Below are 15,808 nucleotides of genomic sequence, written 5' to 3' on the forward strand. Positions count from 1 at the left end.
TTCGGACGGCGGCGCGCGCGCCCGGCCGCGGGTGTGTGCGGGAGCATGCTGCCGCTGCGCCGTGCGCCCTCGTCGCAGGCGGGCACCTCCCGGACCGGGTTCCCAGCAGCGCGGTGGCGCTCAGCGTCCGGCCCGTGAGCAGCCGGGCCCGCCGAGGGCTGGGACGGCCGCGCTCTTACCACGGGGACCGTTCGATCTTTTTCTAGCCTCTTTGGAAATGACGCGTTAGCTGCCCGCTTCTGGGTAAAGAAGATGATCGTTGGATTACTTTCCCTGGGCAAAATAATCCTGAGTCATTTTATCTTTCTTTACAATTACTCCTTTTTCATCCTTGAAACATGTGGTCATTTTGATAGCGGACAGGCTCCTGAAAGCAAACGAAGTCGTGCGGGGCGCGGGGCGGTTCGGGGTCAGGCACGTCGGCCAGAGATGACCCGACAGCTGGGGTCAGGCAGCTCCGTAGGAGCGTTTCGGCTCTGAAGAGAGCGGGTTTCGGCCCCGCAGGGCAAGCCCGCGGGGCTTCCGGTGGCCCCTCTGGTGGCCGCGCCCCTCCCCCAGGCTCTGCGGGTCCTTCCCGGGGAACAGCCGAGTGCACGTGGTCCGGCCGAGCGCGGCCCAGCGGCGGGCGAGGGGCGGCCGTCGGAGCAGCGGCGCCGTGACCCGCACGCGCGCACTAGTGCGGCCGCGCGCATCCCGCAGCCCCCGGCGCCCTCCGGGGCCTCCTTGTGGGGCAGGGGCACTGTCGGAGGCCGGCGGAGGGGTCGCGGGGGAGGGGGCTGCCGATGTCACGCCTGAGAAGTTAAGCTTCCTCCCTGTGTCCACGGCACTGTGACTGCCGCCCGCGCCCCCCCCCTCCCCCCCCCGCGCCTAGCAGACGCTCGACCCCAGGCCTGAGCACAGCGTGGAGCCAAGCGACAGGCTCGGACCAGCCAGGGGGAGACACGTTTCCCCTCGTCACAGGGCGCTGTGCGTCCTGCCCGCCGCGTGCGCGTTCTTCCCACGCGGCCACTTTCCCGGATGCACGCCCGCTGGGGTGGGCGAGCGTTCCCCGCGGTGTACAGACGTCACTGGTCAACACGGTGCGGGCAACTCATGCTCAGCCAGTGGGGTCCCCTACTCCCGGCCGCACCCTTTGGGTCGGCCGCAGTCTGCAGAACATGAGACGAGTAGGTGCAGAGAGGGGACCGCGTGCCCCTGGTGATGCTCAGGTGGGTGACTCAAGGGCAGTGCGGCCAAGCATGGGAGAACCGTCCTCCTCCAAGGACAATTTCAATGCGGGACTGGCCTTCACCTCCGTTTATCCCCCTGCTCCCACTGACCAGAGGAGCTACCGGAAATGTCCCATTTGGTACCCACAGACCGAAGGGGCCGGCTGCTGGATGGATGGTCTTAGCAGTAAGAGGGTAGCAGAAGAGGGCTGGCAAGGTCGTGTGTCTGACCCGAAAAACCTTTGGACTCCCGTTATCGCATTTAAAAGTACATCCTGCTCTAAGAAGCATTTTTTTTAAAAAAATCTATTCCAAAGTGAGCTTGCAGCAGAGAAAATGCAGCCTTTTCAAAGTCATCCCCGGGGCACGTGGGAAGCTGGGTGTGCCCAAGGGGCGTGGCCTCTGCCACCACCTGGTGCAGGATCATGGCTCCTCTCGCCCCATCTATACTGTGGCTCCTTCCTGGCGGCCATGGCTGGGTCACCTGGCAGAGGGCGAGTCGGTCAATGCCAACTGCACGCGTCCGGGTAGATGGTTAAGCCTGTAGCTTCTCAAGGTTACGGCACCAAGGTCATCGTGAGGGGGTCTTTGGTGGTGTGTCTGAGCTTTCTTAGCGTGATTGCAGTAACAGTGGAACAGGGGTTCCCTGTTCCTCTCCATTCTTACCGACAAGCGTGTATCCGGACCTGCAGGTGGCGGCTGATGTACGCGGGGCGCATGCGCCTGCCAACTGACGCACGTGCGTGCCTCGTGCGCATGTCCGCGCCAGCGCCGTTGTGCATGTGGATTTCTTTTCCTTGCAACTGTCTAACCAAGTCGCTTTCTGCCGACGTTTGATTTTGGTTGTATCTTCACGCTGAATCATGTGGAAGGCACGCACCCCACTAATTGCATTGAACCGTTTGTTTGCAAGATTTGCAGTGCTGGTTATGATTAGGCTACTAACAAGTCGTTAGTTACTTATCCCAGTGAGAAGGCCCTGGGGATTTAAAAATCAGTGCACACAGAGCTCAAATTGTAGAACCCCAATTTGCTTTATATTTTTTAGGATTGACCTGTTCAGTGACTGTCATTTTCTTACACGTTTTCTTGTACCACCTTTGACCAAATCAGTCTTTCCTTAGGTATACATTTCTAGGGTGATTGGCAGAGGATTTCTAAGGCACAGAGTGAAAACGAGTCATTGCCTCCTGTTCTAAACGGTCCGCACCGCCACTGACAACCATCGTGACGTTGCTGGCTGATTGGTTTTCACTTTGTGGACAGGTACAGCTCATTCTATAGAACTTAAAGGAAATTCTAAAGAAAATAAATGAAAGAAAGACACTGTCCATTTTTCAGTTAGAAGATAGTAAGTGGCCTTTGCTCGAGGTAAAAGCAATGAAGATGATGATGATAACAGAACTAATTCACAGGCAGTGCCACCCTGCAGAAAAACCGAGAATCTAGGTAAATTGGGGGCACAGCTGGTGGGGCACCGGCATAGGGCTGTAACCAGCCCCCCGCTCCCAGACCACGCGCTGACTCTGGCTCTGCTCGGGGGTCAGCCACGAGCGGAGAAGATAAAGCTGGAGAAGACAGGAGAGGCATTTCTCCGACGCCCCTTAAATTGGGACCAATCCTCTAGATTCGCCTAAGATCACACTCTAAGACTTGAACCAAAATTAAAAACTTAGTCTGCTTTAAAACAAAGTAGTTAATTCTAAAGCTCATGACACAAAACCATTCTGGGCATCTTGTCGGTCCTGGAAGCCCCCTCGAAACGCCACGGGTGTGTGGGCTTTACCGCAAGCCCGGGGAAGCACCCTCGCCCTTGCCTTGGGTTTATTTGCTGCTGTTCGTCCCATGGCAAGAAAGCCCGCCAGGCAGCTGCTTTTGCTGCCTTGCGAAAGTACAGAACGTGCAGCCAGACAGGAAGTGGGCGGCGGGCGAGCGGCCCTTTTCACAAGATGGAAAGAAATCAGCGCCTGCGGGAGCAGAGCCTGTCCCCGCTCAGAAGTACATTCGAGAAATGGAACTGAATTTTTAGCCTATTATTGTACCTCAAAGACCATTACATTCACTGAATGCAAACTACAAATTGAGTGCTACTTAGGCACAAAGCAATGAGAATCATGGTAGAGCTATATGTGACATTAAAAAAAAAAAAGAAAAACTATGAGCTTTTCTCCTTTTGCTAATTATTTTTCAGCCCGTTGTTTCCAAGCTGCTGTGTCTCTGACTTGAGAGGGAGCTGGAGAACTTAGCGACAGCTCAGGGGAGCAGGTGCGCGTGGACCTGGCTCACGCCAGCCGGTGCGACCAGACTGTGGGAATTCCAACAGTTCTGCCAGCCGGTTGCTCAACAGAGCCAAATTGTGTCAGCTTATGGTTAAACAAATCCCATTAAAAACAAAGCTAACAGATACTGAACATTCATGGCTTCCTCGTTATCTTACTGGTTCTGCGTTTTTGAGGTTATTTACATATATGAACGATGCTACTCCACGGCACGTAACGCTGGAAATCCTGCAGAGCATGACGTGCCACGGCTGTGCCCAGCGCCACGTGGGCTCGGCGGCTGACGTCCACAGCCGAGACCAGCCGTGGAGAGAGTATTTACGCCACGGAAACTGGCCGAGGCGACCAGGCAGGGCGTGACTTATCGTCTGGCTAGTCGTCTAGACGTAGGAGAGTGATCAGGACATGTTAACAAGGCAGATTCGATACGAAGGCCATGTCAGCAGCCAGAGCGCACTGTGCCAAGCACAAAGCAAGCCGAAGGGCTGTTCTTCCGTTTTCCAAAAACCGTTACTCAGTTCAGCAAAGGGTTTCGTGTGATTGACAGACAAGCTAAGGTCCAACATATCTTCGTGGTTTCGTTTTCATGTTACCCCTTAACATCAAATGACCAATCTGTATTCAAGTTGAAACTACGAATGTCTGTCAATAGGAACGGTAGGTTGGCTACAGCTTTCTTATTAAATGGCAAAAATTAACGAAAGCATTCTGTGAGAATCAGTTGGTTATAGAGACTCTAGAGAGGCAAGCGTTGTATTTTTTACCATTGTAAATTTTGTGCTACCCACCCTGTATATCGGGGAACGTTTATCTATCCATCCGTCCATTTTATTTTTTCCAGAGAACTGGCGACTAACCACTCTTCAGCCTACTACTGCAAAAGAATAACAAATATTAATAAGAATGCTAAAAGGAAGTAAAATTAGTTAAAAAAAAACTAACAGCAAATTTAGTTTTGATATTCGTGAGTCACTCACTACACAAACCCTGAGCTGACACAATCACAACCGTCTGTTCAAACTTTAATTTGCAGCATCATATCAAGTTAGGCATAAAAAAAATAAAAAAAAATAGAAAATAAAACCATTTTCTTTTACATTAAAAGTTTTAAGGACTTATGAGTTCATATTAGTTTAAGTTCTTCCCAGAAGTAAGGAATGGACAACTTGATTTTTCAAGAATGGCTCAAGATTTTTATTAAATATCATCGTCAGTTAAAAGCGAACAGGGGTCCCTCACGGTCTTTTCAACTGTTGTCTTAAGGGTTATTATGAGGTGGCAAGAAAGAATTCAGGCACAGCCCTTTACGTTAATTCTTAGCTCTGGAGGCCTCCAGGGCTTTAGCTGCCCCCCCCCCCCATAATGATGGCCCCTTATCAGATAGCCAGTCTCTCCCAGGAGGGAACAAGCAAGCGGGGTGCCCCTTGAAACCTGCACGTCAGTGAGTCAGTCAGCGGGTGGGCTGTGGGTGGAGGCGCCAGCCCCGCCCAGCCTCGGCGTTGTCAGGGTTCCCGGGGCTGACCCGCAGTCCGGCGTCACCGAGCCAACCGTGCCCGCTTTCCCCGGGAGCTCACAGGCAGCCCAGACCTTTCCTCGGGTGAGAAATGGCTCTCGCCTACCAGCTGGTTGGCGTGTCGCCGGCAGGGGCCGCAGGGTCTCCTGTCAAGTCCAGATAATTTTACGTGACAACCCGGAAGACAGCAGAGAGTGTGGAGGCACTCGTGACGCGGTTCTCCCGGGGACGGAGCTGTGCGTGTTGGGTCACTAGACCCCGTCACAGCTGTCACGGACTCAGACCTAGAGGAAAGACCAGTGACGTGATTCGGTGCTGCGGCGCACTCTGTGCAGTGTCGAATCCCCAGGGCCTGGGGCAGGGGGTGACGAGGGTGACACGTGTTTTGACGGTTTGCGTTCATGCTTTGTCGTTTGTTTCCCGCCCACAGTTTACTGCTGTGCATCATTCCCTAGTCACGCCGAGCGCTTCTGACGACGGAGCTCTGCGCCCCGACTCCCGCGTCACCGCCGCCTCACGCAGTCCTGACTCCTCTGTCCCCGCCCCCGTCCGTCCTGACTCCTCTGTCCCCGCCCCGTCCTCGCTGGCCCTCCTGCCCTTGCTCCAGGGGCCGCCGGCAGGGCAGCTTGCGTTCTTGAGAATTTACATGTGAATGCTCCGCCCACAGAGATGCCTTTGCCCAAGGGTCAGTGTGTCCTTGTTGGGAGGCAAAGACTTTTATACGTAAATTCCAGGCTGATGATTTTGGCCCGAAGTCCCCTTTCATCGATACATGAATCTTAATGCTTTTGTTAAGAACCTTGCTTTATTTTAATTCCTCCCGAATTCGTATTTTTCTTACTCCATATTCAGTTCAAGAGTTTCTCCCCCATTTTTCTTTACATCGGATCGTGCCCAGGCCCCTGACCCATGCTGTCAGTTTGGCGAGAACGGAAATAGCCCGTGTCCCCACAAATCGAGGGCCCGGACGCCAAACTGAGGCTGCGGCCTGCAGGGGCCCGAACTCACGGCCCGGGGCACGCGGCACCCAGCGCCTTCGAGTTTTCTGGGTTCCCCGGTTGCTCCCCCCCCCCCCCCGACCACGTTAGGTAGTTCGCGAAGGCAGAAGGTCGCGCCCACCTCCGTCCCTGGTGCCTCCAGCCCCGCACCCACCCCGCACCAGCCTCAGCCCCTCGGCCCCTCGCCGGGGCGCAGGCCCCCTGCGAGCGGCCGGCGTTCTCGGACCAGCACGCGCCGCGGCCTTCGGGTGCTCCGAGCCCATCGCTCCCCACGGGGAGGGAAGCGGCGCCGGTTCCGTCTGACAAGCGCTGGTCTAGGGGCTCGTGCGGGTGGCGACGGAGCCCGGGGGGCGGGGGGACACGGCGTCACCTTCGGGGTGCGGCCTGCTCTGCACTAGACTGTGAGATTTCGCTCTCATCAGTGAGACGCCCGCCCGTCACCTCAGCTGTTGTGACAGACACAGCAGACGAAAACGACCTCTTGGGGTTCGGGGTTCAGGAAGAGCGACCTGACGGCTCCGGCCTTCGTCGTCGTGCAAAGACGCGTCGGAACTGGAGAGTCTCGTCGCGCTTTTCTCTCCAAGAGGTTTTTTGTTTTTAACGTTAGTGCTCAAAGTAAGAAAAACGCGCCCGTGATTTTTACTTGCATGGCCATCGTCTGGCCGATCATGGCGGGAACCGTAGCGAGGGTCGGGGCCGGGAGGCGTGAGCCGGAGCCCGCGGAAACACGCGGAAACACGTGGCCAGAGCGCACAGAGCCCGCGCAGCCCGCCCGGGAAGCCACGGGCATTCGCACGAGGAAACAGAACAAGCTACGAAGTGGCCCCCCCTTTTTTTTGCATCGAAATAAAGAACTTTCGTCTGATAAGTAGCATCATCTGACCGTTACGTGGGGGAAAGTCTAAGCAGGGAAAGATGACGTTTACCCGAGCGGGGGGGGGGGGGGGGAGGGGTGCACCGGGGCTCACACACCTACACGGCGGCGGAAGGTCGCGCACGGTCACAGCGGTGAGTGTGTGCGCGTCGCCCAGGGCAGTGGGATCCTGGAGACGCACAGGTAGGAGAGGCCGGGGCAGTGACGTCCCTCTCAGAATGACAGGCTGGCGGGTCGGAAAACGTGACGCGGAAGACGCCCCGACCCCCGCGCAGGGGAGGCTCGGGCGGGGCCGGGGGCAGCCAGCGCGGCAGCCAGCGCGGCGCGGGCGGCGCGGTCGGACCCGGGCGCCCTGCCCCACTGCGGGGCCGGCCAGAGACGTGGGCTCTGGACGGCGCCGCGGGGGTCTCTGTCACCAACGTGCCCTGCGGCAGGGCTGGGGCCAAGCCAGGGCACCTCGGTGCACACGTTGTAGAGATCTACACGACGCCTCGGGGCGCCGACCGGTTAGGCAGACTCAGCGAGACACTTTGTCCCCAAGGTCCTTGCATTTCGGAGAAGTGCTCGCCCCCGGCTCACTGGAGAGTCCGCCCCTCCTCGCGGGTCGTGTGTGTGTTGTCCTCGCGCCACGGCGCGGGAGCGCCCTGTTTCTTCTCTCCTCCACGCTCCGCGTGCCGTCAGGAGTTACAGTGCAAACACGGAGCTGAGGCAGGTCACGACTTCTGGCCGGGGAGGCGCAAATCGGGCAGATGGTGACTGGCCCGTGCCCAAAGGTCTCCGCCCCGTGAGTGAGCCCCAGGTCATGGGCGCTGAGTCCCCAGGCTCGATCCGACACTTCCGCCAAACTCTCTCCCCCGCTGGAAAGTGCGAGATTAAATTTATTGTCCCTTTCTGTGTTCCTTCTGCCCTTGCAAGCTTTACATAACCCTTCTTTTTCCTTTTTCTTAAGAAGATAACAAACTTCCCTGACCAGGGATGAAGCTGTGTAAACATCAAAAGGTGATGTCTGCCCACATCCGTCGGTAAAGAAAAACAAACAAAAATCCATGAGAGGCTCGAGGTCACGTGGGCCGGCCATGTGGTCTCCAGGGCGACAGGGCCGCTCGCTGGTTTGGGGGGAGGAAGTCGGGGGAAAGACGCGAATGCGCAGTCAGCGCAGGAGCCAGTGCGGACGGGGGTCTCGGCCCGCGAGGCCCGCCGGTTACCGGGGCCGTGCGCCCGGCCGGGCTTCGTGCGCGTAAGACGCGGCCACGAGGAACGTGAAGCCCTCGTGAGTCACACAGCTCCCAACCCAAAGGCGAAGGCGGACGGCTGGGGCCCCGTCCGCCCCGCAGGGTGACGCCGCCGCAGTCAGCCAGGTCTGCCTTGAAACTCTGGACCGGGGGGTGCGGGCGGGGGTCTCGCCCCAGCAGGGGAGCGAGGGCCGGGCGATGCTGCCTCGGGGTCAGGCTCTGGCTGCGGGGGCGCTGGGAGGGTGACGGGGCGCCCCTGGGGCCACGGGCTCAAGGAAGACGGGGGAAAGCGGGGTTCTCGGCGGAGGCGAAGGGCTCCTGCACCCCGCCGGTGCCCCTTCCGCGGGCAGGGCTGGGCCGGGCGCGCCCCCCGGGCAGGCGGGGTCGGCCTCGGCACGCGCTGGGCGCGTGTTCTGACCCTCGTCACAGCTGTCGCAGAAATGCGGACGGAGCATCGCCTGCCGGGGCCGGGCTGTGCTCAGCCTGACCGTCGCTCGCTGGACCAGGGGCCGCACGCGAGGCCTCTGCGGCAGGTGCCTCGTGCAGAAGGCCACGCTTGTTAAGTCCAACGCACGTAAGAGAACCGTGAATGGTTCTCGGTGGAGACTGTCAGTCTCTAGGAGTGGGATTGTGAGTCTCCGTTTAACGTGGAAGAACATTGATGGGAATTAGCCGTTCCAGTGCTTTAATTTTTAATCTTTTAACAGCTTCACTGGTGTGTAATTGGCAGGCAAAAAACCTGCATGTGTGTGAGGAAGATATACCGTGTGCTAAGTTTCGACGCTTGAAATCAGCACAGTCACGGCGGTGAACGCGCCCAGCACCCCCATCTGTGCACATCCCCTTCGCAGGTGTCCTCACCGCGTGTGTGCGCGCGTGCGTGTGTGCGCGTGTGTGTGTGCGTGCACGCGTACACGCACACGCGAGACGTGGGATGCGTGGGTGTGTAGATTACCTGTGCCAGGGCTGCAAGTCTGGGGGGCGAGCCAGCAAGCGTCATTGCTAACGACCGGCATTGTACGCTGAGGACCGAAGCTCCAGTGACCGATCAGGGCTGAGTCCCCCACTGTTGGTGACTCCGCGGTGAAGTCATGTGTGGATCTGAGGGCGAGGGGTTCCGGTGACATCGTAGTTGGAGCGGTCATTCGACTGCATCGTTTGTGACATGTAAACATGCACGCACACGCACACGCACACACACTTGCTCTCCCCGCTGAGCAGGTGTGAGTGTGTGAGCCGGGCCCTGTCCTCACCCTCTCTGGAGGCCTGGCCCGCCTGCCTGAGGCCAGGAGCCCGGCCCCAGCGGAGGTGGCGTGGCCAGACCCTCGGCCCCCGCCAGCTCCCTGCACCCGCCTCCCACCGCTGCCCCTGCGGGTTAGCCGCACCAGGCCGTGGGGCCCCCTGGATGGATGGCCGTGGCTTCCCCGCCGCGTTCCTCCACCAGGGGGAACCCTGACCGTGCCCTCGAAGGACGGACTTGAGAATGGAGACGAAAGACCCAAGCGATGAGCACCAGGCTGTCAGGTCAGGCCCAGAGGGTCATGGCGGCTTGGGGTCAGGCCCAGAGGGTCACGGCGGCCTGGGGTCAGGCCCAGGGGGTCACGGCGGCCTGAGGACAGGCCCGGAGGGTCACGGCGGCCTGGGGTCAGGCCCGGAGGGTCACAGCGGCCTGGGGTCAGGCGCAGGGGGCCACGGAGGCCTGGGGTCAGGCCCGGAGGGTCACGGCGGCCTGGGGTCAGGCGCAGGGGGTCACGGCGGCCTGGGGTCAGGCCCGGAGGGTCACGGCGGCCTGGGGTCAGGCCCGGAGGGTCACGGCGGCCTGGGGTCAGGCCCAGAGGGTCACGGTGGCCTGGGGAAAGGCCCAGAGGGTCACGGCAGCTGGGGACGGGGGCAGCAGGCAAGCACCTCCCCGGGCGAGGGAGGGTGAAGCAGGCAGGAGCTGTGACTCACTCGGGGTCACAGGTGCAGCTGTGCTCCGAGGAACAGGCCCGGGTCCACGAGTGCTGGTGTGACGATGGGGCCTCAGGAAACCCAGGGGTCTGGTGAGTGTGTACGTGTGTGTGAGTGTGCGAGATCCCGTCTGCCTGCGCACCAGCACGCCCGCCTCTCTCCATCCACGCCTGTCTCTCTATCCGTAAATCCACCTGGCGTCTGCAGGGTGGGGGAGCAGACTGCACCGAAGGTGCCCACAGCACAGTTCAGCCGCTCACACCCGCGCACACCCACACACACCCACTCACACCCACGCACCCGCACGCACACTCACTCACACACTCACTCACACCTGCATGCCCCACGCACCCCCCCACACACACATGCACATGCACAAACTGCTCACACCCACACACCCACGCGCACCTCCACACACATGCATACACACTCGCTAACCTGCACGCCCCACTCACACACTTTCACATACTCACTCACACACTCACACACGCCCACACTCACACACTACGTGCACGTGCAATCACGCTCATACGCACACTCACACGCCCACGGTACGCTCCGGAACCCAGCGCCTGGCTCCCTGGCGCGCTCGGCCGTGACCCTGACCACTCGCCCCCAGACACAGGTGCCGGGCCCCTGCGCGGTGCTCAGCTCATCACGCGCTCGGAGAACAGGGTCAGCTCGTGGTCACAGTGCACGTTCGCGGGGACCGGGCAGGCGCCTGGCCAGTGTGAGCACGCTGGCCGCCCCTGGCCCGCTCGGGCGCCCGCCGGTGCTCACCAGCACCTCCTCCAGGTCCCGGCGGACGGCCCGAGTGCCAGGCCGCCTGGGCCCCACGGCGACGCCGTGACTCAGGGTCCTGGCCGAGAGCCGGGGGCTGCGGGGGCTGTGGACGGCAGCTGCGCCTCCAGGGGTGGGGGGCGCAGCTGGGGGGGGCCGTGAGCTCTGGGGTGCAGGATTAGAGGGGCGGGGTGACCGTGGTGGCGGTGTCCGAACCCACGGGGGGGCTCTGAGGGAGCAGACGGCAGGAAGGGGGGGACTCCGGCTGGGCGTCCCCACCCCCCGACCCTGCCGCCTTGGGCGGCTGCCCCAGCAGAGTTTCCGGAAGGCTCTCGCGGGCCCTGGGCCTGTGCACGCGCGGCTCGGTCCGGTCTCCCACGGCCCGTGTCCGAGCCGGGCCGGCCAGGCTCCCGTCCTCCTGCCCCGTCCCCCCCCCCACGCGCCCTCTGCCCGGGGCAGGTGGCGTTGCTCCAGGCGCCTGCTGCCCCGGGCGGTGGCTGCCAGCCCTGCCCTCGGGACAGCCCCGCGCCCCGCCCGGGCGCAGCCCTGGGGATGGCGGTCGTCCGTGGCGGGCGGCGGGGGCACCGGCTGGGCGGCTCCCGGCCCGTCTGGGGCGCGTTGCCACGTGCCTGCCGAATACCGACGCCTCACACCTCGCCGACTCAGGGCTTGCGGTGGCTTAACATAGAGCAGTGACTCTCGACTTTTTCTTCCTTTTTTCTTTTTCCTTTTTTGCCTCAAAGCTTCTGAGGGATGAAGAGCAATCGCGTCCTCGCTGTCAGCACCGAGTGGCGGGGCAGGGCGGCCTTGGAGCCGCCTCCTCCGCGGGGGCGCTCCGAGCTTCCCGGGGGCCGTGCCGGGACGCGTCCTGGACGCAGGGGGTCCTGAGGTCTGCTCGGGGGCCGGCGGGGGGCCAGCCGGACCGAGTGCTCACCTGGCACCTGCCGCGCTCACCGGGCACCTGCCGCGTGCCGTCGCCCGCCCCCGACCGGCCACCACACGCTGCCCGCGCTCGCGCGCCAGGGCGGGCAGGGCCGTGGGCCGTGGCGCTGTCGCCTCTGTGTGCGGGTCTGTCCCCCCGTCCGCTGTGAGTCCCCGGGGGCTGCGTCCCCAGGTCCAGCCACGGGCGCTTCCGTTCCTGGCACACGCCGAGCCGGGGGTGCTTGCCAGGGCCACTGCGCCGCAGCCTGGTGTCACGTCCGGGCCTCGCCGCCGTCCCGCGGGCCGCGCGCCCCACCCCCCCGGGGCGACACCGAGCCAGGGGGCCTGGACACCCGCCCGGGCAGCCACGGCTGATCCGCTCGCCGGGCGCAGGTGCCTGTGACCTGAGCCTCCGCACGCCGCCGCGCCACGCGGAAGAACGGTGTTCTCTTAATCGACCTACTTGTCCAGTGAGGATGACTGAAGGGGGGGGACGCTGGGGTCTGCTCGGCCACCCGGCCGCTGTGGACAGCGGAGCCGGCGGGCGGGGCTGGTCCTGTGGAAGGACCGCCCAGGCCGAGGCCCCGGGGGGGGGGCGGGGGGCGGCGTAGCTGTCCCAGGTGTGACCACTCGTCGGCCCCGATGCTGTCAGAGTCGCTGGGCTGTGCCAGCTCGCGGGCGGGGTCTCGTCTCGCACTTGCCGTCCAGTCAGGAGCCCAGGAGCCTCGCCGCAGAAGCCGGGCCGGGCGCGGGGAGAAAGGGCCCGTTGCCGGCGCCCTCGGCCTCGGACACACTGCCTTGTGCGTTTGTGCCTCCGCACACAGTCCCCTCTGTCCGCTGTCCTGCCCTCGTGAGCGCTTGTGCGAAATGCCTGCTTTTCACAATTCCTGTCCTCTCGTCTGGTTCGTCGTTCGGGATCCCGCGTGAACCAGCACCCAGCGGGTTTCTCCCTGGTGCTGCTGGGGTCTCGTTCACCCCGAGTCGCTGGGCCGCCGCCTGGTCACCGTGACGGCGGCGAACGGGCCACGCGACAAGCTGATGCCATGGATTAATCTCAGGCATTTATTCGTTTATCGAGAAAACGATTTTTCAGCGCGGTACACAAAACCACAGTACAACACGCAGACCGCGTGTCCCGGACGCCCATAAGCAGCGCTTCTTTAGATCACACACGTCTCGAGGGGCCTCAGAGGTTGAAATCTATTTCTACATCAGATTAAAAGATAAGTAAACAGCTCTGGCCTGCACACCCTTCCGGCCCGGCCTCGGGAGGAGGCTCGTCCTCCACGCAGGCAGCTCAAACCCGAGATGCTCAGTGAGAAAGGAAATCGCAGCCTCACTCCGCTCGCACTTCCCACGTTCCCAGAGGGCTCGCTGGGTGCCCCGAGCGGCCCCTGTCCGCATCGTCGGCGTTAGCTTGGGAAGGAGCGGGGGCCTGGGCGAGGAGGGGCCGCTCTGCCCCTCGGTCCTGCCGCCACAGTGAGTCGCTTCGAGCCCGGGGCCCCGCGGCCTCGGCCCAGGGCTCCGTTCTGGTTCTCCTCAGTGACACTCGCAGATTCTCTCCCCAGGTCACCTCTTATTTCGACCGGAACTTACTGTGTCTCACGTAAACGTGCAGGGAGAGCCAGCGAGCAGCATCGTTAATGTTGTCGACCAAATTTCAGCTGTTCCCGTGGCACATTTGTCACAAGCTCCCAAGGAGTATTGTATATGACTAAGTCTGTGCATATCTCTAAAACCCCCACTTCTTAAAAGAACTCGCTTTTAAACACCCGCGCTGACCCAGGGCCAGCAGGCGCGGCCGGCGTCTTTAACCATGTTGCCCACGGCCACGGCCAGGGTCGGAATTCAAAAGGCCAGCGCAGAACATGCTGGCTCGGGAGGGGAAACGTGGCTCTCGGCCACACCTGTGCCCACGTCACCCCCCCCCCCCGCCCCCTGACCCCTCCGCAAAGTCGAAGCGCTTCTGGAGGAGGCCGTCGCGCCTGAATGTCTGGACCCCAGCGCCCCGGCTCCGGGTCCCCGCGGGCTTGGGCGGATGGGTGGCGCGGGCGTGGGTGACCCCAGTGCCCCGGCTCCAGGTCCCCGCGGGCGCGGGCGTGCGCAGGCCCCGGTGGCGGCTGACCTGTCTTTGCCGTGTCCCGTCCAGTGAACCTGCCGCTGAGCCCCAGCGGTCCCTGCTGCTCAGACGGCACCCCGGAGGCCGAGGAGACCGTGTCCGTGGGCAGCTGCTATGCGTCAGAGGACACGACGGAGGACTCAGGCGTGGTGACGTCCCCTTCGGACACCGTCTCCCTGGACTCCCAGCACGACAGCACGAAATCCAGAGGCAGGTGGGCCATGGACCAGGACGGCTGCAGCGACCAGGACCGGGCTGCAACCCCGGAGCGGGGCCCCCGAAGGAGCCCGTCGTGGGAGAGGGACAGCTCTGCGAACGGGCCTGGGAGGTGAGTCACGGCTCGGCTCGGGGCGGGGGGCCGCGCTGCGGGGGACAGAGGGCGTGTGCCACGGCGGCCAGACAAACGCTCGTTGGAGGCCGCCCCTCCCGATGGGGGTCTGTCCCCGTGACGGGCGCTCGCCCCTTTCCTGGGCGGCACCCTGCACGCACGTCGCATGCGTTCTGACTCGGCATGCCGTTTCTGAGACTTATCTGTGCCGAGGAGAGTCACCAGTGCGTTTATTGACTGTTTCATTATTTTAACTAGTAGGCGCTTCGGCGGCTGAGGCCACCCACCCCTAGGCACAGCGAGCAAGCTGCGCACACATCTCTCTTTACACATGTGTCGTTTTCAAGAAGGGGAATTATTAGACTTAAGAAAAACTCATCCTCGACTTGCTGGAGTACCGACAGGTCGCTCTCCAGAGTGGCTGCCTGGACGGCACATCCCGCGGGTCCGTGACAGCCTGCCCTGCCCCCCGCATCGACGCCAGCACGCGGGGGTCGTAGGCGGCTTAAGCTTCGCCAGTCCTGCGGGTGGCTTTGACTTTCGGTTCCCTGATTCGTAAGGACGAGCGTCTCGTCGTTCGCGATCAGCTGTTTGGTTTCCCTTCTCCGTGAGCCGCCTCCCCTTCGCAGACTTTGACCTTTCTTAAAAGTTGCGATGTTCATTTTTATTTTTTAATGTTCATTTCTCTCATGTCAGTTATTTACACGCAGTCTTTAAGACTGTGGCTCGAACTTTTGCTGTTGTTGTCGTATAAAAATTGTTTTCTAATGTTGTTGAATTCATCCTTTTTCTCCTGAGTATTTATGACCTTTGCATATTTAAGAGACCCTTCTCATGCCTTAAAAGACTGAAGTTTACCTGAATGTCTTGTAAGAGTGTAGTGTTGCCTTCTCGCCTTCGAGTTTCTCGTCTCCCCGGGGTTTATTTTGGGGTGCGGTGTGAAGAAGAAGTCTGTTTTTTCCCACCGGCTCCTGGTTCCCCTCCGGCCGTATCCGAGTCTCCGTTTAGGTCCGTTTCTAGTGCGCTTCCCATGGGACTGGTGTGTTTATCCGTTCCTGCCCAGTAAGTACCGTGTTGCCGTAATTCTTTTCTTCGTTCTTCTATAAGAAAGCAGGTCAATTCTGTGTAGACCATCAACCGTTTTCACCTTTTAGACCATTTTAAAAACCAGTCGCACAATGCTATAAAAACATTCATGGAAATAAAGTAGAATAATAAAAAGCATTTCATAAGCCAGTCGCGAAAACAAATGAATGCTTTTGCATTTTTCATGTTTCCTTCCAACTTTGAACATATATGAACACACAAATTTCCATCAGGTTGATGTAGTTATAGCGTTGATACTATTTGATTTCGATTTTTTTTTTTTTACCTGATGGTTTATCGAGAGCATTCCGCTATTTGCTACACTCTGATGATTTTAACGTATAGCGCTTCAGGCTTGAGGACGACTCCAAGGACAAGTCCACGCGCCGTCAGGCGGGACGTAGAAGGTGCCTTCTCCGCCCCACGGCAGACGCGTTTAGCTGAGCCTGGCTCATCTCTTCGCATCTGTGCGAGCAGAGAAGAACTGTGGCATTTTTTTCCTTAGTTCGTTTAACATGAA

General features: G+C 60.6%; 1 protein-coding gene across 4 annotated transcripts in view; it reads left to right on the top strand.

Moving 5' to 3' along the window:
• LOC107512373 (protein cordon-bleu) overlaps nucleotides 1-15,438 on the top strand; it is an 87,796-nt gene extending 72,358 nt beyond the window's left edge. For 3 of the 4 annotated variants that reach the window (XM_036230511.1, XM_036230512.1, XM_036230513.1), the window contains one exon: nucleotides 5,431-5,814. In XM_036230511.1, the coding sequence (XP_036086404.1) occupies nucleotides 5,431-5,474 (44 nt within the window). In that variant the 3' untranslated portion in view covers nucleotides 5,475-5,814. Of the gene's footprint in view, nucleotides 1-5,430; nucleotides 5,815-13,904; nucleotides 14,203-14,460 lie in introns of those variants that run through there. The other variant, XM_036230510.1, reaches the window with a different exon arrangement.
• Nucleotides 15,439-15,808: the final 370 nt, after the last annotated feature.

Source organism: Rousettus aegyptiacus, unplaced genomic scaffold, assembly GCF_014176215.1.
Source record: "Rousettus aegyptiacus isolate mRouAeg1 unplaced genomic scaffold, mRouAeg1.p scaffold_m13_p_13, whole genome shotgun sequence".
NCBI lineage: Eukaryota > Metazoa > Chordata > Mammalia > Chiroptera > Pteropodidae > Rousettus > Rousettus aegyptiacus.